Genomic DNA, 26,396 nt, shown 5'->3' on the forward strand with positions numbered 1-26,396 from the left:
TTTCAAAAACTTTTTTTTCATCAGTTGAGAATCACTGTTCTAAAGTATGCTTCTGATTGTATTGTCAGTGATGCTAGAATTTGCATTTGCTGCTTCATGCAAAGTTCAGAATGTTGAAAAGGCAGAAAAAACATATACAGTATCATCTTAGTTGAAACATGTATAAAATCAACATTGTGTATATGTGTGAACAAATGCTTATTTTCTCTGATTGAACATTGATTTTAGTTGCTTAGGGTTATGGAAGTTATTGCTAAATGTCTTGTCAGTTTGGCTCCCTTTAATGTGCATCTTTTGCAACCGTCTATTTGAGTCAATGCTAATTAGAACTCTTTGGCAGGCATTATACCGTTAACTTAGCTTCACCACTTTGAAGTGCAGCGAGATGACAAAGTGCCAGCACACTTTGTGCGTGCTGATGAGAGCCACGCTACAATGTTTTCTGTCAGCCTGCTCTCATTATCAAAAAAGCTTCCATTGGTTAGGGGAAGAGGGAGATGTCATTTTAACTCTTAAACACATAGAAAGTCAAATTTGTTATGATGACATGCTTTCAGAAAGCAAATTAAACAACTTGGCATAGAGCAATAAGCAGTCAGTTATCTTTTCTGTTTTTGCCTCTCCTCAAACCTCAGCTGATGTAGAATGAATCAGGTGCCCTAGTAGTCTAACTTTAACAATAAAAATTAATAAAAGTATGTGCTTATAAACATTTTGCATATCCGTAAATGCATCCATTTTTATTTTTGAATCTTTAAATTTACAAAGTACAAACAATGACTATTTAAAACTCTTTATATATATAAAATAAACCATACAGTTTTTGTAAAGTTTACATTTGACTCCTCATATTATCAGAAAATGTTGCATAATGATTGAAACGAATGAATAAATATTTTAGTTTCAGATACATTTTTATTATTTTTTATTTTATTATTTATTTGAATTTGTATTACAAAATCTTCATCTGAAATATTAAGAATGTATTACAAAATACAAAAGTATTGCAGAATCTTCTATGAAAATGTTAAAACATTTAATTATTAAAATCTACAAAAGTGTTTCAAAAGAAAAAACTTCTATAATATAATTAAAATATAAAAAAAAATGCTAAATACAAAAGCATTACAATATCATCCACAAAAGTATAATAAAATTACAAAATACAATAATAATATATAGTCTTCTATGAAAGTAACACAGTATAAAAGTCCAAAATACAAAGTATTACGAAATCTTCTTTATAACAAATGTTACAAATCAAGAAATATGAAAGTATTATGACAGTGATATAGAAGTCCAAAATATTAATGTATTACAAACGTATTTTAACAAAGTATTAAGAAAGTAATACGAAATACAAACGTTTTGGAATAGCTCCTACAAATGCATTATCAAAGTTCTAAACATCAAAGTATTATGAAAGTATTTCAAAAGAATGAAATATTAAAAATGTAATCTTCTATAAAAGCATTAAGTATTACAAAAGTACAACATAGAAAAGTTTTACAAAGTAATCTGCAAAAGTATTATAAATGTACAAATCAGTTTTACAAAGTCTTCTATGAACGTTTTATGAAAGTATTACAAAATAAGCTTTTAATAATATGTTTCTCAGACAGATATATAAAGGTTATATAATTAAAATAGTATCAAAGTAAAATGTGCAATAATTAAAGTAGTATTGTAAAATATAAAATTATAATTTCATTGGTCGTAGACATATTCAAAATCTCAAGACTAAGAGTGCATTCTGCTCCGCACAGTGGGTGTTCAGTCAAGGACACAACCTCATTACTGGGCAGTGTATATGGTGTGCATGTGTATGTGTGTTTTTTCATGCTTGAGGTTTCAAGGTAGTTTGAATGGCTTATGTAAGCTCTCGGAGCTCTGCGGCATGTTTGCAGCTTGGGTAATTAGTGCTCTTTGTGGGTCTGTCACAGGCTGCAGATCAGATTAAGCGACTCTATGATCTGTTCCTAAAAGTCGACGCCACTCAAGTCGAAGTCAATCCGCTTGGAGAAACACCTGAGGGGCAAGGTAAGACGTGTGTTTGTGTGCATGTGTAAGTATGAGAATGAGAGACAGATGTGCTTGCTTATAGACTGCATAAGAGCTCATGTATATATCTAAATAGAAACTTGCAGCTTTCAGGAATAAATGTCATTTCACGCTAATGGTTGGCTATATCAAACTCTCGCAGCTATGGAGATTGCTGTCTCAGCAAAACTTTACAGGGCTTTGAAAGTTAAGCTTCACCAATTTAACACTGGCACAAATGTGTTCATAAATGACCAAATACTCTCCCCAATACCATTTCCAGTCATTTTTAATTTTTATAGGTACCTGTTAGGAAATGATGTAGAATGTTGTTACGTTTATTGGTATGAAATTACATACAGTAGGTCCAGAGAGGGTAATGCCAGCAGTATTACCGGTAGCCTGTCAAATTAAAGAAGGGGAGAGAAATCATCTCTGCCCTTCACCATAATGGCGAAATTATTTAATCCTCATAGGGGCCATTACAAAAGTTCTACTCTCCTTTTTTTTAAGGTTCCTTTCCCTACTCTCATGTTCTGCATCATCTATATTTTGTGATTTGTGAAGTATTAGGGGTGTTAAGATGTTTCGATGCATCAATTATGGAATGTAACAATCAATTGACATTACTGTATTAATACACAATGTAATACAGATACCATCTCACAACAGACATACAACACCCAAGATTGAAGATGAAAAATGCACACTTATAAAAACATTTTTTTAAAAAGTATATGCTGTTGGGCTCTACTATCTGTATCATTTCCCCTAACTGTTTGCATCCATTTAACCAAACTAACTTAATTGTTGTTTCTTTCATGCCCAAATAGAATATTTTATGTTTATTTATATTGCTTTTATATCTCAAAAAAATATTTTCTTTCTCCATAATCTAGTTTAAACATGAATGGAACTCTATTAATAAATGAGATTGATGTGCAGACATTTGCTCAGTACGAAATCACGTAATCATTCACTCATTCTCTTTAGAATGACATGTAGTGTACACTATAGGGAATAAGATGTGATTTCAGACTGTTTTAAAGGGAACTAACCTGTTAAAGTCACTGATGCATCAGGCATTGTTTTCTTTTATTCGAATCGGATCTTTAATGCATGCATCATTACTATTATTATTATTATTATTATTATTATATATATATATATATATATATATATATATATATATATATATATATATATATATATATATATATATATATATATATATATATATATATATATATATATATATGCAGCCACACATAAGCCAAACCTCTTTGCTTTTAATTTGGTCCTAATTTTGAAAGTTATTATTGTTCCAAATCCTTTTGAGCCCTTTAGAGGATAGGGTGTGATTATTTTCTTTTTTCTGAAATGGATTTTTTGCAAAAAGGTTTGCATTCCCTTGCAATACATTTACCATGGTTTACCACAGTAATCATATTTTAACCATGATATTTGTAGTAAAACCATAGTGATAATACAGCAAAATGTAAACTATGGTAATAAAACATCCTAATTTTGTGGTTATGGTTTTACTATACAAATACCTTAGTTTTACTATAGTTTTAATGATGGTTTTACTGTAGTAATATTGTAGTAACCATTACTGTTCTAGACTAACCATGTTTTTGTTTTCTTTCTTTTTTTTGACGGAAGCCATATTTTTACTGAAGTAATGTTGTAGTAACTATGAAAAGTAATTTAAGTAACCATGTTTTTGGGCGGAAACCATGGTTTTTATTACAGCATACTGTGTCCATATAGTAACCATGGTTTTACTATAGATTTACCATGGTTATTCTTGTAGTTACTATGGTTTTACTAAACATAATTTTTTTTTATTACTAGTATTTTAGTTTTCCTGTATTATTAGTTTGACTATGAATATCAAGATTGAAATATGGTTACTATAGTACAACCATGGCTTATGTATTGCAAGGGAACACAAAACTATTGCGAGGGCACGCAAAATTATTTCAGAAACAAATTCCCCCCTTCTCCTCTAATGGGCTCTGTACAAAATAATGAATTGAATCATATCAAATCATGACCAAATGTAAGATTTCAGATGCATCATTATTATTGGGTAAAGTATCGTAATCAAATCTAATCGCTGTCAGAGTGTATTTATAAAGAGAAATTACTTTTTAATGCCTTAGCATAGTTTGTTTCCTCTGTGAAAACCATAATAGAGCTATTCATAAAATACCGTTCTCACTTTGACATTATTCTAGACATATTTCTTGATGGCAAGATCACAACAAAACTTTATGTATGGCTTTGACTGTCTTTTTGTTTTTTTGTCAAAAAGTGATTAAAATAAAAAAATGTATCTCTTTCTTTTACAGATAATACTTAAACTAATACTAATTATATAAACTATACTAATGCTATACTAATTATCATATAATAATAATACTAAATGTGTTATCAATATTATTTTTTTTTCTTTCTGGCTGTCTTGACTCTCCTTTTGGTTTTGCTTTTATCTCGCTCTATACTCTATACCCATAATTCTTTGAAAAAACAAATAGCTTCAACTCAACTGGTAACAATGTAAAGTTGAGTTTGTAAATAACTTGGAAACTCTGTGTAATTTTCTATACAGCTTTTTATTTGTGTGAGCCATGTCCCTGTACTCTCAGGAGACAGCGAGAGACCGCAAAACACTACAAATGAGAATGGTGCTGGGTCTGGTCACATACGGCCACACAGAGCAGACATACAACTCTATTCCCTGGCTAGTTCTCTGATTTTGCATCTGTGTGTGTATGGCTGTTTACCTTACAGGGTTTTGTCGCTGTATAAAATGAGAGATTATAGGCATATGCATGGTGTCAATGAAGATCATGTTGTAACTACCAAAGTTAGTTATCAAAGCTGTATGACTAAATTTACAGAAATGCAGCTACCTTTCACTCGTTTAAATTATTGGGTTTGCAACTGCCATATTCAAGAATAACACAGAAATGCTTGCTGACTTTTGTGCTATGAAAAGTAATGGAAAACTTGTTGATATCAGTTTCTTGATATTTGTTGGTTAATGCCAACACTATTTGGTCCCCATTGCTTTATACATTTCTTACTGCATCGTTTTGTTCAGGAGAGTGATCTCTGTTAGAAAAAAATCAGATATTTTTTGTAGTTAAACACTAAGTTAGAGTATGCCAGGATAGGACTAAATGAAATGGAATGCAACTTTGTTATACCTTTGTTTTTACAGTTGTTTGCTTTGATGCTAAAATCAACTTCGACGACAATGCAGAGTTCAGACAGAAAGCTGTGTTTGCTATGGACGACACTGCTGAGAGCGACCCCACGGAGACCGAGGCAGCCAAATATGACCTCAAGTACATCGGACTGGATGGAAACATAGCTTGTTTTGGTGAGTTTAAACTATTCATATACAATATTTCAATATATCAAATGATTTTAATTGGGTTATTCCTGCTGTGCAGTACCTTTTTGAGCTCTGTAATGTTTATGAATATACATGTGTTGTAATATAAGGAAGTATTTCTATAAAAGGGCATTCCAGACTTTCAGAAAAATGCTCTGTTCAAGCTGAGGTACTTAAAATCTGTTAATTATAACTTTATTATGTACACAATGGTAAGAAATGTATCAGGATGCCCAACAGGATGGAACATAACAGATGGAAATAAAGAGCTAAAGTGAACTTTTGCTTGGTGAGAGATTGAGAGTTATCTTACACGAGGGTGTAAACTTTTTTTTTTTTTACTTTTGATCATACTGATTTCTGTAATTTTGTAAACAATGTTTAGAGTTAGACAAACCAACTAATACAACAACACTAATACAAAAAACATCACAAAGTTCATAAAATCCTGTGCTGTTGTTTCCTCACCAAATTACATGCCAGGTGGACCCAATGACTTTCAAAACATTTGGTTTTCAAGGATTTCAGAGCAAGCTCATCTCTCTTGGGATATTTCAAATCCAGCTTTAGAAATGTTCTTTTTAGTAGTTGTTGACACATTTATTCTAGTCTTGACAACAGTAATTTGAGAAAGTGTAACCAAATGGGCGCCAATCCAGTCACCTTTTCCAGCAACTCTCTAACAGCTCCATAAGGGACCTGCCTGAACCGATTGGTTCTAATTAGCAAAAATGTTACGGAAAACGACTCAACCAAGATAATTGTTAGTCTACACATTTAAGTGGTCCCTCATTATAAATCATGGCTTTCACAGTACAGCTCCAAGAAAGAGTCATAGATAAGACAAGCGCAAGTGAATCCAACTGACCTTGATGTGTAGACACATACACGCACAATTTACTCGCTGTTAGTTTGCACTTTAAAAGCTTTGTAAAGCAGCAAAGCAACAGCTGTTCTGCTGAATTTCACTTTATTGAGTGTCAGAGCTCGTGCCAGCATGTTAGCTCAGCACTGAGGAGATGTGTGGAGCCAGCAGAGGTGGGATGAGCAGGAAATGGCTGAATCAGTTGGCTGCCTTACAGCTTGGCGAGACGGGGCTAACACAGATACTACAACTGCTCTTGACATTCTGTATTCTTTTAGTCAAGCACAGTTTGGCTTCATTGGAAAGCAATAAACAATAGATTCAGAGCTAGTGTTGTCATGAGCCAATTTCAGTTACAATGTTAAATGACATGAAGCGTGTGCATTAGTAGCCGATCAATATGGGTTTCTCAGTGACCAGTTCTTAAAATATAACTTTTGCCCCCCACAATCTTGAATATTTGGCTAAATCCTTAAAAATATCAATCAGATATCCTTGTTTTCCATTGAATCACACAAGACAATCTATTGAACATTTACAAATCATGCTGGGATAACGTAGCTCATCAGGTTTTGCACAATCTTGACGTGTTCATGCCAATTCGGGTGCATGCTGTCATTAAAGCGAAAGGGGGGTTACCAAATCAAGAAGTTCTAAAATTCATGTGTAATTCATTCAGTAGTTTTACTCAAATTGTTATGCTACAGTCAATGGTGCCGGTCTTGCTATGGCAACGTGTGACATCATCGACCTGCACGGCGGAAAGCCTGCCAACTTCCTGGACCTGGGTGGAGGTGTAAAGGAGAACCAGGTGTACGTCGCCTTCAAACTTCTCACTGCTGATCCCAAGGTAGGAATGCTTCTGAGAAAAACAGTTACTTCACTAGCACATTAAAGCTGTTGTGTGTGAGTTTGGGGTGGGTCTATTTGTTTGTTTAACCAATCACAGACTGGCAGAATGTTTAAAAACAGTCAATAACATTTTTTTGTTAAATGCTAAAGCCGCAAAAATGACATTTTACCTTTTTAAATAAAAACAAAAAAGATCAATCTAGGGGTGTTTTTTAATGAGTGAGATAAGAACTTTTAGATTATTCTTTTTACCGTACATTCATTACAGACAGTTCTCAATTTAGGACTACTTTTCCTCCTTTGAAGTTTCCTCCATCTGAGATATGTTGACTCTTAAAGCACCTCAGAAGACTATAGGCTTGCGGGCGAACCCAACTTTTTTTTAACCATCATTACCAGGTGAAGCTCTGATCAATATCTTTGCTACAGTCACGCACACTTTTTAGCTCTGAAATCATAAACACACAGACACTCAAACCCCTCATAACTCATCTTTTCACCAATACTTTTCTCCCCCAGACACACACTTAAAGTCCTACTCGTGCTGATTACTTGCTCTGCTCTTGAGTAAAAGATAAGTTTGCTTCTAGTATTTATGAGCTATAAGAAGTTGACTCTCTGATAATGATCCTTTGCCAAAGCACGCTGGAATTCTTGGTACGATGCTAATATTTTACTTGCATTTGTTGTCAATATGTACCTGATTTGGTTTTGGCTGAATGTGTTTACATTCGAGACACACACTGATATCTTCATCTCAGTACTCTGTTTACAATAATAGGAGACACGGAATTCATCTTGTATCTTGCACACCGTATGTCAGTAAACAGAAGTGGTGGGATTTTAATAGTGCACCTTAGTTTTGCAACACAAAGCAGCTATATTTCAGAAGGCAGAAAGTGATTCATTTTAAGGAAGCTTTCGTCTAATGATTGCATCACATCATATTCATATTGGTCTGCTTCTGTTCTGATTGAAGGTGTGCTTTGGTTTGATCATTAATTCAAAGTCTTTTATTTGTCTCATGCATGTGCACAGTACATAGGCAGTTAAATGATTTTTTCTGCACTTCATCTCACTTTTAACTTTGCATCTGTCTGTCTACCTTCCGTTTTGTCAGTCTGTCTGTCTTGTCAGTCTAATCTATCTAATCTATTTGTACTGTAAATCTAAAAGGTACAAAAAATTATGCATTCGTCCATACTTGTTGCTGACCAAAACACAAATATGGAGTGATGTTACAATATATTGTTTCCTTTTGAGGGCTGAATCATACAATTCTAATACATAAAGAAATCCCAAGGATTGTGTTGAGTATTTCTCTCCAAGACAGAGTGTCTAGTGCCAGTCTCCTCCTATCTAGTCCTCCTGTCATCAATGAAGGACCTGACATTTTGTAAGCTGTATTGATGGAGAGTGGTGGCCCTCCCCTGAAGTCTCTGAGTTCCCACTCTGAAGCTTCTGTGTATAGTGATTTGCATTTCACAGGAGCTTTCACAACCACCTAGGCTCTGTGGAAGGAATATTAATGGCAACGTTAATTATTTGACCCTCTGGCAGGTTAAAATGTGCAGTTGCATCCCTTCTAACTTCCCACGGAAATGTTTGATTTGTTTTTTTTTTTGTGGGACTTTTTTTCCCCTTGCCTCCTTCAAATCATTTTCATTAAGTTATTAGAGAAATATTAAATTTGCAAGTATGTTAATTGCATAATATATATTATTACATGGCTCTTTTTACTACTCATTTGCAGCATTATGCGGTCACAAATATTTGTTTGTCCACTAAACTGTATATTAAAGTCAATGCATTTCCTACTTCGGTGTGCTAGTTTCATGTCTCTGGTATTACTTTGTGATAATCACACAAAAGAGACCGCAAAGTAAACCCTTTCAAAGTGATACATTATTCCTTACTTGTATATTGTCATATCTTTCCATTTATAATGGGTAGAAAGATAGATGAAGCAATGCCAGATAAATGTGTGTGCAGAGTGGACACATTTTGTAGGACTTGGATTACATAAGTCTGTCTCCTCAATTCAATAGCTATTGTTCAGGCCTTCATTAACTTATGATTTATAAATGTGAAAAAGACAGCCAGAGAACTCTTTACTTTGAACTCTGTCAACACATACCCCACATACCGCAATGCAAAGTTTGATCAAAGGACATGAATAAAACATTTCACATTTGCCACTGTTTTACAAAAGCCAACATCACCTACTAGTCGAATCCAAATGGCAATCGCTATACAACGCCATTATTCCTCCCTCCTTCCCTTCCTCCACTGTTAGATGTGGATGAATAGATGTTTTTGCTCATGGCTATTTGGCTTATGCAGTGCAGTTTGGAGTGGGAGTGAATTAGGGCTGTGCTGTGTCAGATGGGCTCCCAGGCATTGGTTGTTTGATGAAGGTGCTTGGCTGGGTAATTGTGACTGGTGGGGTTTTCACCTGTCCTGTGTAGAGAAAGCTGGTGCAAAGAGTTGTGTGATGTGTATTTGAGGTTAACTAGGAGCTTATGCAAGAGCTCGATACTATATGCTTGTGGCTGCAAGGTAAATCTGAGACAAATGTATTTGTGTCAGTTCTGTTGGTCAAACAGCTCCAGTTCAAAGCTTCCAGCAACTGAGCAGCTGTCAGATTCTAAAAGTTGAGGTAGAACTGTGAGTGGGGTCTTTTTTTGAAGAACCAAGAAAGTTTTTCCTCATGGTTAAGATTTAAAATTGATTACTTGTTTAATGTGTAAACAAGAGAGATTGAATTGACTTTTTTTTGAACTTGTGTAACTCCTTTTATATTTTTATAGAGCAGGCTGAGCTCATATTCATGAACGTTATCAGAATGCCATAAATATGCCAATGAAAACCATAACCATCATTTTATCATTTCGATGCTTGTGTTGGAGTACCAATCTGGGCTCTGGCTCTTGAAATCTTTGCGGTTGTTAGTGTGTCTTTGGCTAAGGAAAATTACAAATGTATTATGTCCGGGAATGTATTTATACCACACACCTTCATACCTACATAACTAGCTATGGTAATCGTCAGAATTTGACGATTCTGATTCATCCTAACGATTCTGATTCCATTAACGTTTCTTTTAGTGCTTCTGAGGGGAAAAAAAAAAACAAATATTTGGAAATAAGAAGTGCAATTATTATTGGATTTAAACGATAAGATGACTTCATAATTTAATAAAACAATTGTATGCAAGATGTTTTTACACAGACTTTTTAATTAAGATATTTTATGAATTCATTCATTTGTATAAAATACTACTCGCAAACACAACAACTTTATTATTGCCGAAGCTTTATTATATCTATTATAATTTGGGCTAGTGCAATGCTCTTCTGGCAGGACTTCCTGCATGTTCAGTCAAACCTCTGAAATTGGTCTAGCTCACATTTTGGTTTTCAACAAGCCCAAGAGCACTCCTGTCTTTGTTGACCTGCACTGGCTACCAATGGTTGATCAAAGAGGCACAAAATTGCTTTATCTGACTTTCAGTTCCATCGTTACCTGTTGGTAGACCTTCCAAACTCCACCCGAGCAGCTGATTCTCAAAATACTTTCAAGAAACATCTAAAGAGGCATCTCTTTTGTGAGCGCTTGTCTTCTGTGTGGGGGAAAAAAAAAATCATACTCCTATTCTTTCTTACCAAGTACACATTGTCTTATTAAAAATCATCCAGCAATTGCTCTGATTTAAGTCTAACCAGCCTTAGAACACATAACACATTAACAGTTCTTTGTTCCTTTTGAGTTGGACATGATGAAATTAATGACATGGGGTTCAGTAAGTTTTTCATTTACTAAAAAGAACTGACTGTTAAGAGTCATATGTTAAAGAGGTAGTGCTGTGTTTTGCTCACAAAAAAGTATTCGAACACACCCTTATTTACTCACAAAATCCTATAGCTCTTGCACAAGTACATATATTTGCAACTCCTGTTGGCACATTATGTCCTGCTTTATATCCTGGGACTCACGCAGGAGCATATTGAGAGGGAATGCTAGGATGTGAGTAAAAAGGGATGGAAAAAGTGAAAGGTAAATGCTTGGGGATGAGAAGTACCTCTTTCTCCACTCCTCATTACTGTCTGTGCCAATGCCTGCTCAACATTAAACACAGCTCTGGCCTTTATATAGGAGTACAAACACACAAATATACTCACTCTCTTACCTCGCACATACTCCATCATTTGTCTCCTTTGGGGCCTTCGTTCCCTTGTCATCTCCATTGTGCCGGTGATGTTAGTGTATAATGATCAGCCATCCCTTCTCGCCTGTCTCAGACCTGGGGGAATCACATTTCCCAGTTGTTCGAAACAGTCAATAAGAGCCAGCCCAATCTCCTAGCCCCAACATGGCCACCTTAGTAATGAAGCTCATTTCCCCAACGTCTAGCTGTCTGGCCTCGGACTGTGCTCAGCGGAACCCCACATCGCCAGATACTTGGCCCCTGCTCTCAGACAGTTAATGCTGACTGATAGTACAATGCCTTACTGGCAGGAGACACATTTATTTGTGCTAAGGCCACAGAAGATAGATGAACAGCGAAGGATGCATAAGTAAACAGTAATCAACCAGCTTTGCACATTGGCTGAATCTATATGATGTTCAAATATACTTCTTTCTCTTTTGTCTCGTACTGTCTCTTTCTTCTGCGTTAGTACCTATACTACTCCAGCCACCTTGAGAGCTTTGCAGAACAACACTGTTGATGTTGTTGCTTTCTATGGTCCTCATTTGTAAGTCACTTTGGATAAAGGCATCTGCTAAATGACTAAATGTAAATGTCCTAACCAGTTGCGACACAATAAAGGGACAAGTGATAAAAGCTAGAAGAACTGTGGTGGAATGTGACTGTGATGAGCAATGAGCAACAGGACCTTTTGTTGATTGCTTGGTTTCTGTTTAACCTGGTCTCATAGAATCACATTATTATTATTTCCATTCTTGCTATATTATTTTAATGTGGCTCGTTGTTCATATTGGGGCTGTTTCCTTGTGAAATGTACACTAGTGGCACTACAACAAAATAACTTTTATTGTACGAATTGCGAATTGCACTGTAGCTCAACTGATAGAGCGTTTCAATTTCCATACGAAGGATTGGAGTACGAGTCCAGAAGAGAATGCAATTACGACACGCGATTCGACACGTGAGCCTAAAGTTTCATAGAAGCACCATAAAATGCTGAAGGTGCTTCAGCAATTGCGTTTCTCATATCACATTTGCTTTTGACACTGTTGGTTAGGTTTAGGGTACGGAGGTAATTTTTGTTGATTTAAAAGAGCATTTTTTTAAAAACCTCATCTGTTTGAGAGATTTAACTCTTCTAGCACCACACAGTGGAAATTTCATCGCGAAACTGCCCTGTTATGTGTAATGAACCCAACCTGATCTCATGAAAAGTCGTACATAATTTACAAGTTGGCTATTTTATATGGTCTTGCATGATGTTGTTCGCATAAACTCGTACGACTTCATCAAATTTCCAGATGTCTAATGTGGAAGTAAGCGTGAGTTCAGCGCACGAGGCGTTAAGAACATACTTATTAATATTATCCCAAACCCTTTATCTAAACTTAACCAATCAGTAGAGTGTGTAAACATGATAGGAAGCTGTTGTGTGTGAAAGAAGCAAGTAATTGTCGAGTATTAGCTGGAAACGATGTCCAACAATGTCATTGGCTGTAGTGAAAGTCGTAGGAGTTCAGACAATGCAGTCGCACAATATCATACGAATTAGTCAAATTTAGAAAAGTCGTACGGATCCTGACGATTTCTCCGTGAGAGTGTGTTGGATGAACCATGTCACCACATTCCCTCAATGTTCATGAGATCAAGGTTTTTAAATGCAGTTTCGCATTTAGTGTGGATGGAGAAATAGTTTTTTGTTGGAAGCTTGTCACATCGTGGCTGGTTAGGACATGGTGTTATATGCATAATCCTGATCCAGAAAAAACTATGCAAGTTTAAACATGTGAACTCTATACATAGTACATTTTATTCCTAACAAGGCAATAGTTTTCCTATTATGTAATTACTTGACTCGCTAGTTAACCCATCTGCCTAGACAGTACCACAAATCAAGTCTAATCATGAAAATTATTTCATAATTTTGAATTTTTCTAGCATTCTCAGTAGTCTCAACATTTGTTTCAAAACATTTGCTAGCAAGTATGAAGCACACAAGCTGCTTTCACCATAACCTTACATGCATGTTGTCTTTAGAATATGCTTATTTTGTTTCAAAATGTTCTTCACGTAAGTCATTTCTCCAAAATAAATAAGTAGGGGTTTGTGAGCTGTTATGCAAATTGGGATACAGAATAGTGTACGTGTGCTCAGAACTGCAAATCCTGCATTTGTATATTTATTTTTTTATTTTAAATTTTTTTTAGAAAATGAGGCAATATCTATCGGTTTTAGAAGTAGAACAAGTTTTTTGTTTGCCCTGGTAATTATTTCATCTCTATAGCAGAACCTTTTGCAGATTTTGATGGGATGCAATCAACTTTATTAGTGATTTTACCTCTGGTGCCTGATGGGATGTTTTGCACTACAATATTAAATAAGTAACTGGGCTTAAGTGACTGAAGTGATCATGTGAGGATGTGTTTATCAAAACCTGCAAGTTCACTGTTGTTACCACACTCTGCTATATAAAACCGAATAATGAAAACAAACCTCAGTTATCAATTGTCATTTGCCAGTTATAATGAAAAGAAAATGACAGTGCAAGAGTTGAAAGAAAATATGACCTTGCTGACACATTACCTAGCATTTTGCAATGTTTAGTTAAACTTAATCGAATTTTTGCATCACTTGCAGCACCAAACAGAATTTTTTTTTTTTTTCTCAAAGTTTCAAGCACCTCTCCAACCCCCCCAATCTGTGTTTGAACAAACAGACACTGTAGTTCCACCACCAAAAACATGCCATCGGCCAATTTTGTTCTGTCCAACCCAGTCTGGCGGCACACGCACACCAAAAAAAAAATAATATTGCAATTTTATTTTGTGCCGTTTTTATTTGCACAGAAATTACTCTTTACTTTTAAGTTTGTTAATGCAAACCAAGAGATGTTATTACCAATATTCCATTAATTAAATTTAGTTTAAAGGTTTTACATATGTAATGTAAACATAAAATATATTGTGGCTACCGTAAATTCTAATACATAGAAAGTACTACTTGAATCTGGCTGAGGTGGATATGGAAAAAAAGGCAAATGGGAAAGAGAGCTGGTTCTTTTTAGCTATGGGCTTAAAGGCTGGCCCAATGCCCAGATGCATGTGTCCCTAGTCGACCAAAAAGGCACAGCAGAAGAAAAGGTGAACTAGAAGGGGAGAAGGTAGGAAAAGGAGAGACTAAAACCAATCTTCTTTTATCTTATTCACAAACCTGTGACTTAGCAGAACACAAGACATAATAATGACCAGATCATTGTAAACTCCCACAGCACTATAAATGATGTTACAGTGGAGAGAAGTCCAGTTTACAGTGGGCTTTGATCCCTGTTAGTATGTGTAGACCTTGAGACCCAAGGTTTTAGTAAGAACACCTAACTTATAACATTGAAGTGAATGTAATAATATCCTGTATGATCAGTGTCTAATAAAGTGGCTATTCTGCATAAATGTTAGCTTTTGATATTAGTTTTACTTTATTAAACGGGGCCTCTGATCTTTTCGGAGAAACCTTGCACAGGGCAATATATGCAATTAGTGAAAGAGCCTCCATTTGTTCAGTTTTTACTGACTAATCAATGACATCAATGGAAGAGTCACTCCATAGATGCATTTCATTTTCTTTATGATACATTGTGTCATAGTTTGTGTTTAGACAGAAAGATTAAGGGCTTTTTATGTCTTAAAATATTCTTTGTCTTTGATCAGTGTGTGATTTTTAATTTGTACCGCTACCTTTGTAGAGTCCTTGACAGTTGTGATTAGGTTGAAATTATGTGTTCATTTGTAGGTGTCTATAAGTCTATTTGCAGGAAGACATTTATCACTAAAGTTGATGGGGAGATTACTGGAGCATAACTCGAACCTTCGGAACCCAGATTAGGTATAAAATATTCGCCAAAATGTGTTGCACCAAAAGTATTCACATTGGCTAAGATGATGAAATTCATTGGTCTTTAAAGAAATTATGGATGTCGGCATTCGAACATTACAAAAATCAACCTAGCCGCTGAATAATAAAAAAGAAAACTATGGATAATTACAGTACAATATTTTGGAATCGGTCACTAAAATCTGGTTCATTTTTGAGAAAACTGCCTAAGGTAAGAGCAGATATAAAGTTTTTTGCTACTTGGGGTATTTAGCAGCAGTCATAGGTGCATAAAAGAGATGTTTGTATTTGATGACATACAGAAATCCTATTTCACTTTGTAATTCTTTTGAAAATCTTTCAAACTGTGGAATTAGGGCAACAAAATAAACTATATTGTCACATTACTGAGAATGAGATCTTTCATTTGATATATGAATTGTCCACTTAGGTGCTGTGTGAAAAACGTTATATTCATATATACCCCATTATCTCTAGGGGTGCTAATTTGTGACACTAATGTTTCCAGGCCTTATTTAATTATTTTATGTAATATAAATGCAAAATGTATGGTATTATTTCAAATGATACCTCATATGCCTGGCTTATGTATACGAGGACTTTAGCGGTTTAAGCGTAAACCTTTTTTTGCGATATAGTGCACCCCTTTGGACCTTCCATCTTATCAATTTTATTAATTTTGTAATTTTAGCATCTTCTCACCTTTGAACATTTAGTTTAATATCCTAATGGAGTTGTTTTGTGGATTTGTTTAAATCTGTGTGTGTGTGTGTGTGTGTGTGTGTGTGTGTGTGTGTGTGTGTGTGTGTGTGTGTGTGTGTGTGTGTGTGTGTGTGTGTGTGTGTGTGTGTTGTATCCTAAATTGCTCACTGATTATTAAATTACCTTTTAATTTAGTTTTTATTTATTTTTTTAGCTTGTATTGTTCTCAACAGAAACACACATACAGACTGTGCTTTCTGGTGTCCACATTCTCTCCATGTATGATAGCGTGTCATAACATTGAGCATAAATACACCCCAAGTGACATTTGATGGACAGGTGGGGCTGTGAAAGGCCAATAGTCTTCCTGTTGCTTTATGCTCTCAGAAAATAACTATTTAGCCAAACACGATGCTAGTTTCAGATGCGGCACTTGGTTTCTCTAGAGATGCATGAAGTTTCCATTTATTTTTACATACATTGGCCTCAAACGTATTTGGACATTTAAGGCATACTTAAGATATACATGGCATTGTCTTTTCTAACAAAATATCAAACCATGTGGCATATATTTTAAAGAACGATGGCACAAGCACATTTTGCAAGCCATGCATTTCTCAAAAAAGAAGTATATGTTTAAAATGCTAAAACAATAGACATGCTGTTTAAAATGAAGACAAAATGTATCTGCACAATTTCTGGTGGTCCAACTTAGTGGGTTCATAATTAATGTGATGAACTTCACCTGTGGTTACTCTGCTAGTGTGAGGGGAACTGACTTCATACATCGACTAAAAATTATGACCTTGGGACCAGTTGGTTTGAAGTCCCCTGGAAATAAAAATTCTAGCAACATTTATATGCAGATGTCACTTGCTTTGATATTTTGTTATCTAATGCAATGGCATTCAGACATTTTAAGTGTTAATTAAGTGCTGAAATATCTTTTGAAGCCACTGTTTATAAGGACACTTGTAGGATCTGCTGCACCCTCTTAAGTCTGAGTAGATTCAAGACATTTTTATTTGTATAGCTCCTTTCACAACACACATTGTTTCAAAGCAGCTTTACAGAAGATCATGCACCAACAGATACAAAAATTATTAAAATGTAATATCTATAATGTCTTCGTCATCATTGTGCAGATTGATAAAATATGATTGTGAATTGTGTTTAAAAATAAGTAATTAAATAATTGTATTTATAACCCCAGTGAACAAGCTGAAGGTGACTGTGTCAATGAACACAAAACTCCATAATATGTTGGTTAATGGAGAAAAATAACCTTGGGAGAACCCAGACTCACTGTGGGGGCCAGTTCCATTATGAATATAATGCCAATATTACTTATGTATAATGCAATTCATAGTTTAAAATGATTCAACTAAGTAAGTGTTAAGGGTCATTGTTTAAACAAAGTTTTTTTTAGGAACTGTAAGATTAATGACTAATGTCATTGAAGTCCATCCTAGAATAATTGCAGAAGTTCACATAGATGCAGTTGTCCTTGGTGGTTGGCTGATCCACAACGACGAGCAGGTAGGGGGCCAGAGCATATTACAGTGTCTGACAAAATTTTTCTAAATTCGCACTCCCCTTTAACATTATCTTAATGATTTCCGACTGGCGAAGCCTGACAACATTAGTGCCGACATTAAATCTATGTTTAGCATTAGCCAGCACTGGTAAATTTGATTTGATGTCAGATGCTCTGGCACACAAAATACATTTAACAATAGTGGCTCTATTTCCACGTTCCTTCCAATAGAATCAGCAATAACAAGGGCTCCTTCAACATGATTCTCTGTGGGTGCAACACTGAGTGGGGAGAAACTATTGTAAACCCTAACAGGAATGGGAGAGTGGTGTCGCTTTGCTGAGCGAGTATGCCACCGAGATGTCACACAAACATCCTGCTGCAGGGGTTCTACAGCCGGAACCTAAATGTGTGTGTTGCTCTCTGTACTGCCCGCATCCGAAACAGTATCTACTGGCTCCTCTTTCTCACTGATCTCCACTAGCGTTCTGATGCATGTCTCTAACTCATTAACCTTCTCCGTCAACCTTATTAATTCCTTAAATTTATCACATGTGAATCCCTTACTGCTGATGGAGGAGGCTATTGTAAACATGTGACATGCAATGCTGGAAGCAATGCTGGAAGAGCGGATGCCATGACTTACTGCAGTTGTTTGCTGTTGTTGGTTGTTCCCGAGCGGTTAGGCTAATAGAACTTTAAACTTTCTAAATCATGAATGACACTGTTTTTTAGCTTTCTATACCATTCTCATTACGTTTTCATTATGTAACCTTGCTATCGCTCTGTCTTTTACCATATAGGTTTTATTATTATTATTATTAAGTGCAATTCTGGACTATATTTAGATGTATTCTTGTCTAATTTGGCTTAGCTATTGATCAAGGCATATTACGTTTTTCCTTGGGACCTCTTTATTTTTTCCCTTATCGACACAGATCTTGCCCCAATAAGGTCTGTTGTTGTACTCCTGAGTGTACTGCTGTCCAATACAAATGTTAAATCAGATCTGGTGGTACACAAGTGTGTACATCACACATTAGAGCGCAAAGTGAGATTATGTTCTGATAGCTCTCTGCTATCTCTTCCGAATTATTCCTGCGATCATTATGTACGTCACTGAATTGAAGCACTCAATGCCTCAGAGCTTTGTTATCTGTCCCTGTCTCTCTCTGTCTTCTCTCTCTGTCTTCTCTCTCTCTGAAGTTATATGGCATAATAAGGTGCTGTATCGATGTGCAACCCAAAGCTCTCGATATTAATTAGCTCCTCTTTCCTTTATCTTTACTTAATTTATCAATGACTGCCAGTTAATGGTGTGCCAGGGCCCAAGAGAGCAATGTGAAAAGGATGAAGTACTGGGAAAAAAAGTCTCAGCCTTGTTTAGTTGCTTCCTGTCCTTTTCTGCTCACCACTGAAATGTATGTCTCATCAGCTGTAGAACTATGCATACAGTGCCTACAGATACTATTTCAATGACGTCACGACAAGCGCAATTGCCATCTTGTCTAGAGATACAGATCAAAACATTTTGTCTGCCGGTGCAATGGGAGAAAGAGTATTATTACTAAATTCCATGTGAAGTTTAGTGTAGTATATAAAGTTTGGAATAAACTATCAAGTTTATATGCTTTATAAACTGGTTGTTTGTATTTTTAAATGGTTACCAGTTGTATAGTGCTATAAACTGTCCAAGAGTGAAGAAACACAAAGGAGTGGACATCAGAGCACTTAGTAAGAAACGAAGAGACACGTAGCCAGGATTAACTGAAGAAAAAAACTTTCAGCTGGGTATATTCTGTTCATGTCATTTAAGGTTAATCAAGGAACTGTAAGGATATATCTATAGAATAGTGTTGGCCAGCTAAAGACTATGGTACCCTCAAATGGCACGCTAATGGTTAATTGGATGTTTCATCGTAAAGTCACCCAAACTGTCCCCACCACTTTTGAAAGAAAGTAACGCCCAGGGGAATAAGTGTCCAAACATTTTATGGGGCCACTGTATGTTCATGTGTGCAAATATTTATTGGTTAACCAAATTCTTAAATACTTAATTTTTGTTTTGTTCAATTTCACACATTAGGGTATTGAATATTTTTAATCCTGTGAATACTATTTGTGCTTGGCCTGCATTGCTATTCGGCACCTGAGTTTTGAGTTTGTAATGTGAATTGAATGAGAACAACTGGGCGCCATGAAAAATACAAAGACAATAGACAACACATTTTGTTTTTGCATTATCTTCACTAGCTGAACACAAAACAAACAAACACACTTTTTGGTAACAGCATGGTCAGTGTAGTGTGATTTGTGAATGATCTCCCCTACAGCACAAACATAATATGTAGGAAACTCTGAAGATTTATCAATATTTAGTTCTGTGTCTTTGGGATTTAGGGTGATGTTTCATGTGGTGGTAATATATATGTATACATGTATGTGTATATATGTATATATATATATATATATATGTATATACACATACATACATGTATGCGTGCGTGGCGTGCGTGCGTGCGTGTGTGTGTGTAACCAAATAAATTACACGGTGTCCCGATAAATTCATCTCGTTTAATCGCATCTACAAAATGTTTGTTGAGAAAGCCCCTCATATAACAATGATTCAATAATTATACATAGTTATCTTTAAATATTTAAAAATGATATGCATTATATTCTTGTGGCAGAAGAGTTAATCATTGATAAGACATACAAAAAGCAGCTTTAGAATACAATGTATTGTTTACTACCATATTATTGATCATAAGTCAATCATTGGCATACAGTTCACAGCAATCCATTTCACAAGTGAATTTGCCAATCAGTTGGAGATTTATTATAAGGTTTTGTTTAAGGACCCATCAATGTACACCTGCGTCAGACATGCTAGAAGTTAAATATAGTTTAATCACTTAGAACACTACATCTTGAGATCCCTTAGTTCGGATTGGCACTCCAAGTGTTTTGAAGGCAACAACGTAACGCATGTTTCTGTTGTGCTGCTGCTGAAGGTTGTTTTCTTCACTGTATAAATTGCGCATTGCCACACAGCTGAAATTTCGTTAAATCAACAGCCTATATATATATATATATATATATATATATATATATATATATATATATATATATATATAAAATTTACACGTATCGCAATGCCCATGGACCATAATCAGGAAGATGTGATATATATATATATATATATATTTATTTACACAATTAAATATATATATATATATATATATATATATATATATATATATATTTACACAATTAATATATTTATATATATGACAGACAGAGAGAGAGAAAGATGTTTATTACTGTGTATTGCAATTTTCGTGCATGGACATGAAAATTATTTCTTAAGTCTATTTAGTTCAAAATGGTGTACCACAATAGTTTGTTTTGATTGAAAAAACATTCTCCATTTTGACCCATGAACACCTAAGATCTGCACAAGATCATGATGGTGAGGTCCTCGGCTGTAAAGGGAGTTGTTGGGGTTTTGGTTGCTCATTGCTGATGTTTTGGGATGTGAAAGGACTGATGGTGGTGTGATGAAGCAGATGAGTTCAACCTGGAGCTCTACTAGACGCACCTAAACATTCTCTTGCATGGAAATTCCACACTTCATGAAGTAAACATAAACATTCATATGCTCATTGTGTACTCCCTCAAAAGCTTGATCATTTACATCTCCATTACTTAACTAACCAAGAGGAAAACATGTATTTTGTGATCACATGTACGCAATCCACAAATTGAAAAATGCATGAAAATGTTCACAGTACCACTGAGACTGGGAAACCATCTGTGCCCTGTTTTCTAAAATAACGTTGAAATTATGTACATCACAAATTTGGTTAGTTTTATTACATGCTGTTTTCCATCTCTTTCCACTTCATTTAAAGAGGGTGCTGTAACATTTTAGCTCAGAGTGACATACCTTAAAAACTCTGGAGAAACGTAGCCAGCGGTGTTATCTTGAAGGTTAATTTTGAAAGGGATTGAATTGTCCTGAGTTCCCCCTGCATCTGACGAGTCGCCCGATTGATCTCTCCACAGGGACATTTGCTGCTCATGTCCGAATTGGGCCCGACAATTGCATTCGATACAATCATGAAAGAACTGGCATTTCAGTAGCACCAAATCGGGTCAGACCCACTTACACACCCTGCCTAACAATCATTCGGATATGCTTTGCATATTTATTTATATTTCTAGACATGGATTTTCATCCACTGTGAACCTTGACTATGTCCTTCTTCATAAAGTAGCAGATGATTGAAAACTCTCATGTCTGCTGTTCTTCATCTGGCGAAGATCGATAAAGGAGCAGAGATAGATGCCACACTAATTGAGTCGTTCTTTTACTGTTATTGCGTAGAGAACCGTTTTGTCATGTCAACGGTTGTCCCAGATACAGCAGTACTCTTCTTCTTCTTCTTTTTTTTTCTTCTCTCCCCTCATCTCAATCTCTCTCTCTTTCTGTGTAATTCTCATCTTCAGTTTCCCTCACAGAGACTAAGGGGAGTTCAGTCCATAATGAAGTCTGTCGCGGCCTAGCACTTCTCACTCCCACCAGCACAACTGCGGTCCATTTCTTCTCAGTAGGCCTGAGGTTGTTTTTTTTTTTTTGTTTTTTTCATACTGCTCAAAACAACGATACCATTAAACATTGAAAAGCATGTTGCTGAGCTGAAAGTTTCTTATTTTTTGGATAAAGTTTCACAGTTCCTCTCCAGATGTTCCACAAGGGATGGTCATATTTTGACTCCAAGGCATTGCAAGTGAGAGGAAAAAACTTTCCAACTTTACTGTTACATTCTTTTTGTCTTTCTCTTTATGTTAACATTAGATCAGGCATCTGCCGTGTATAGCGGCTATATATGGTTATGTTAACGTTCTGACGTCAATAGAATTAAGCTCAATCAATAGCATTTGTGGCATAATGTTGATTACCAGAAATAAAATAAAAAATCAACTTTCAATCTGGGTTGCAGTGAAGTACTTGTAATACAAAGTTATTGGGGCCAGTGCATGAATCTTCAAATACTCACTGTTTCTAAAGGATAGCCACAAGACATAAACAATATGCATTTTGACATGATTTGTGTGATAAAATCACTTACCCTTTCTGTGTAAAGTTAAATGAAGTTTGTCATGCAGTAAACCCTGAAATGACCGTAAAAACGTAGATTTAAACAACTTTGCTGCTTAATACACTCACAAAGTTAAGTCATTACCCTTAATTAAATTGGAGAATATTTTAAATAAATTGTAATACATTTTCTTATGTTGCTCAAACTTAATTTATTTTAGTAGTCATTCGTATATGCCAGGTGAGCAAGTGTAAGGACGTTAATACTGTTGCACTGTCAATTTGATAGCAACTGCTTATAGAGATAAGCAGCACTCGAATCAAACATCACTTGAAAGTGGAAGTCCATCCTCAACCTAATCACAAGCGCCGATCTTCACCACAATTGCTCTAACCTACCAGACACTCTTTTAAAATACCAAAATAACAGAACATTAATCATTAACATATCTCCTCCTATTCTCATTCTGCTCAAGAATGCATAAAATAACACTTTTTTTCAAAACATTTTCACCTCATCCAGTCCCATGCAAAGCATGCTGGGAAATGGAAATCCCCTGCCCAGTTTCTCAATGCTACAAAAAGTATTCATTTAGTCCAAATTCAAATGGATTAAGTGAACTTCAATTGTCAAATCTAACTGGATAGAACACAATTAAATCAAGTTGTGACTAAATGTTCTAGAATTTTGTTCCTTTAGTTCATTTTAATTAAGTAAACTGAACAACCTGCAAAAATATATATTTTTTTTTTCAGGTTTAAGTGGTTTTGTTTTAATTAATTTCAAAAGGATATGAGGAATATCAATTAAGTCACAGAAAGCTGTGGATAAATTATATTCTTTTTAACAGATATTCTGTTACTTTTTTATTCCTCTGTGGCCTTTTATTGAATTATGATGTGATAAACTCAACTCAGTGTGCCATAATTCAATTATGTGACATTTTCTCCTCGTTCAAATGTCTTGCTCTTAGTAACTCTGGTCTGTCTCATGCCTCATAAAGAATTCCAAGTGTGTCACTCACTGAGGTTTACCTGACCTTCAGCACTGACTGCATCACATCACCCATCCATTCCTATTTAGATTTATTTACTGGCACCTACTTGCACTACATCTATTACTTGCACCTGTGGTGATGTGATAATAGTGCATTTGTCAAGTTGATTCTTAACATGTTTATAAAAAATAAAAAAATCAGAGTTAAAGGGATAGTTCACCCAAAGTTTCTCATCATCTACTCACCCTCATGCCATCCCAGATGTGTATAACTTTCTTCTGCTGAACACAAACAAAGATTTTTAGAATATCTCAGCTCTATAGGTCCATACTATGCAAGTGAATGGGGAACAGACCTTTTCAAGCTCCAAAAAATCACATTAAGGCAACATAAAAGTAATCCATAAGACTCCAGTCACATTGGGTGACAAACGGATCAATATTTAGGTCCTTTTTTTACTGTAAATCTCCACTTTCACCTTCAAAATCTGAAAGTGGAGATTTATAGTAACAAAAAAAGGACTTAAATTGATCTGTTTCCCACCCATCCATTTATGTGATTTTTGGAGCTTGAAAGGTCTGGTCAACATTTACTTGCATTGTATAAACCTACAGAGCTGAGATATTCTTCTAAAAAATCTTCCTTTGTGTTCAGCAGAAGAAATAATGTCATAAGTAGTCCAAAGGTTTGCATGGCAATTATTCTTCTACTTTACAGAATGTTTAACATCAGCACCACTTTATTCAACCGGATAGAAATTTATTCAGATTGAGCTCAATCAGAAAAGGAGTGATTCCAGTTGAGTTCAGTTGGTTAACAGGTTAATGGATTATTAGACTGCATGTGAACATAGCTACTGATACCCACTACTAAATGAATTACAAAAGACTGACTGGGAGTGAGACCATTGATTGGCTCCCCATTTTGCTCATCACCCTACCCACATAAGAATAACAATGGACTGAGTTTGAATCCTGGTGTGCAAAAAGATTAGATATAATTTGTCCAATTTTCATTTCACCAGCATGCATTCCACCTCTCTCGTTATGAACACCTTGAGTTGACAATTTGGAGCATGACACCCCAGACCATTTAGTTGGCATAAATGGCCTCAGTTGCTTAATGGCACATTAGCCTGGTTATGATGTGCTGTCCTGATGTAGCATGCCATATCAAAGAGCTTCCAGTTAATCCTGGTAAATGCACTGCTGTCTGTTTAGCTCCCCATTGATTGAGTTCACTGCAAGGCTACAGTACCATGTGGAGCTAGACAGAATGAAACCACTTTGACATCTCAATATTTTCCTTTTAATCATGGGGGCAGTGGTGGCTCAGTGGTTGAGGCTCAGGGTTACTGACCAGAAGGTCAGAGGTTCCAGCCCCAGCACCAGCAAGATGCCACTGTTGGGCCCTTGAGCAAGGCACTTAACTCCAGGCTGCTCCGGGGGGATTGTCCCTGTAATAACTGCACTGTAAGTTGCTTTGGATAAAAGCGTCTGCCAAATGCATAAATGTAATCATTCATTGATCATAATGAGTTTGGGACTATAAAGGCTTTAACATGACTGTTTTTTTTACTCTAGTGGAACTAATGCTGATGTGGAACCTCGTTAACTAATTTTCATTTATAACTGTTTCAGATCTAAGATTGGGAATCAAGAACCGGTTCCTTTTCAGAACCGGTTTTATTGTTTAAAAAATACAGGAATCAAATGAATTTCATGACATTTGATGTTTCAATGTCTGCCTTCTTCCTCTGATTGAACACAATACTAAAATACTCTGACAGTGTTACCTGTATTGCAATTCATCGTCATTGCTGCTGAATCTACAGTGATACAGCAAAATAAATTATGCTTACAGTGGGAAAAGCACATAACACTATAAACTATACCTATTTATACACACCGATGTAAAATATCAACAATCCCTCATGTTCACATATATGCACTCATACACTGGGGGAATCCTGGAGTTTTACGTAAGGGAACCCCACTGTTGAAGCGCAAATTTGCTGCAGGTCATTATAGAAAGTTTAGGTTACAAACACCGCATCGGGAAGCAATGGAGAATAAAATAGCAAAGACTTCCTCAGAAACTATATTTGTAATTTACACAAGCATCGCGGGGAAATTACATTGCACTGGAGAAAACGTATTGATCATACCGCATGTATATGGGTATAAAGAGTACACCGCTTAAACAGTGCATGTAAGCCAGAACACCGCTTTCTCACAATATGGCACTTTCTCGAAATAAGCCGCTTTCTGGTGTCAATGTAAACGCAATTTTCATCACTTGTTGCATGCAAAAAATACATCACAACTGGTGTTGTCTGATTCCATAAGAAATGACACTCATGAGCTGCTTATTTTTTATGAAAAAGACCCACAAATTAGTTTCAAACTGCATTATCTGTTTAAATTAGTTTAGTGACTCAGTTACACTCTGATGCATTCTTGAATGTGCCCCAATCATTCATCCATTTTCCTACTACTGCGTCTTGGGGCATGAACATGCTCTGCCTGTCACTTGAACCATGTTTGTGTTCCTTGTTGCTGTGGTCACCTTGAAAGCCCTCAGCATGAGGGTCGCATTGATATATATGTTCAAGTGTTCTCTTTTTGCTCCATAAGCCAGTGGCATTATGAACTTTTTCAGTCCTGCTTTTTGAAGCAGAAAGCTGACTTATGTCCTTTATTTCGCCATTAGCTACTGATACAACTTCAAATTTAAAGGAATAGTTCACCCAAAAATGTTTATTTGTCGATAATTTCACCCTCAGGCCATT

The 26,396-nt window shown here is 35.7% G+C and overlaps 1 protein-coding gene across 1 annotated transcript in view; it reads left to right on the top strand.

The window, feature by feature from the left end:
• Positions 1-26,396, top strand: part of suclg2 (succinate-CoA ligase GDP-forming subunit beta) — a 162,302-nt gene that overhangs the window by 83,747 nt on the left and 52,159 nt on the right. Inside the window, exons 7-9 of the mRNA XM_052100986.1 lie at positions 1,944-2,040; positions 5,273-5,434; positions 7,022-7,164. Of these exons, the coding sequence (XP_051956946.1) occupies positions 1,944-2,040; positions 5,273-5,434; positions 7,022-7,164 (402 nt within the window). The remainder of the gene's footprint in view (positions 1-1,943; positions 2,041-5,272; positions 5,435-7,021; positions 7,165-26,396) is intronic.

Source organism: Xyrauchen texanus, chromosome 32 (assembly GCF_025860055.1).
Source record: "Xyrauchen texanus isolate HMW12.3.18 chromosome 32, RBS_HiC_50CHRs, whole genome shotgun sequence".
In the NCBI taxonomy this organism is placed as follows: Eukaryota; Metazoa; Chordata; class Actinopteri; order Cypriniformes; family Catostomidae; genus Xyrauchen; species Xyrauchen texanus.